The 500-nt window shown below is 43.0% G+C and overlaps 1 protein-coding gene across 1 annotated transcript in view; it reads right to left on the reverse strand.

The window, feature by feature from the left end:
* Window positions 1-500, reverse strand: part of GPSM2 (G-protein signaling modulator 2) — a 74,451-nt gene continuing 73,951 nt past the window's right edge. The window contains 1 exon segment of the mRNA XM_006865977.1: window positions 1-240. Within this exon segment, the coding sequence (XP_006866039.1) occupies window positions 1-240 (240 nt within the window).

Here is a 500-nt window from a genome sequence, read left to right on the forward strand (position 1 = left end):
CTAGTGGTTTGCTGATTTTTGTTCTGAAGTTTTCAATCCCAACAAGGCACTGCTTTGCAAAATGTCCTTTTGCCCAAATTCAGTGTCTCTGTTTTGATCTCTTTGTAAAAGAACTCTCTGTTCATCCATTCTTTTTGCCTGAGACCGTAAAATAAGGCTAAAGAAGTCCTCATCTGGTACTGTTGGTCCCTTTGTGGCAGCAGGTGGTGGAGCACATCTTTGATCATCTAATCTGGATCCCTAGAAGATGGAGAGAGGGAGATTACAACTCATGAAATTGCAGGAACATGAAGGAAAGGCCCAAGCTATGTTATAGCTGCCAATTACATTAAACTGTAGCATTAAACATTTTTTTGTCTCTTAAGGAGCTCTGGTAGCGTAGTGGTTACAAATCGGGCTGCAAACCTTAAGGTCAGCAGTTCGAAACTACCAGCTGCTCCACGGGAGAAAGATGAGGCTTTCTACTCCCGTAAGGATTTACACCCTCGGAAACCCTGTAC

This window comes from Chrysochloris asiatica, unplaced genomic scaffold, assembly GCF_000296735.1.
Source record: "Chrysochloris asiatica unplaced genomic scaffold, ChrAsi1.0 scaffold00085, whole genome shotgun sequence".
NCBI classification, from domain to species: domain Eukaryota; kingdom Metazoa; phylum Chordata; class Mammalia; order Afrosoricida; family Chrysochloridae; genus Chrysochloris; species Chrysochloris asiatica.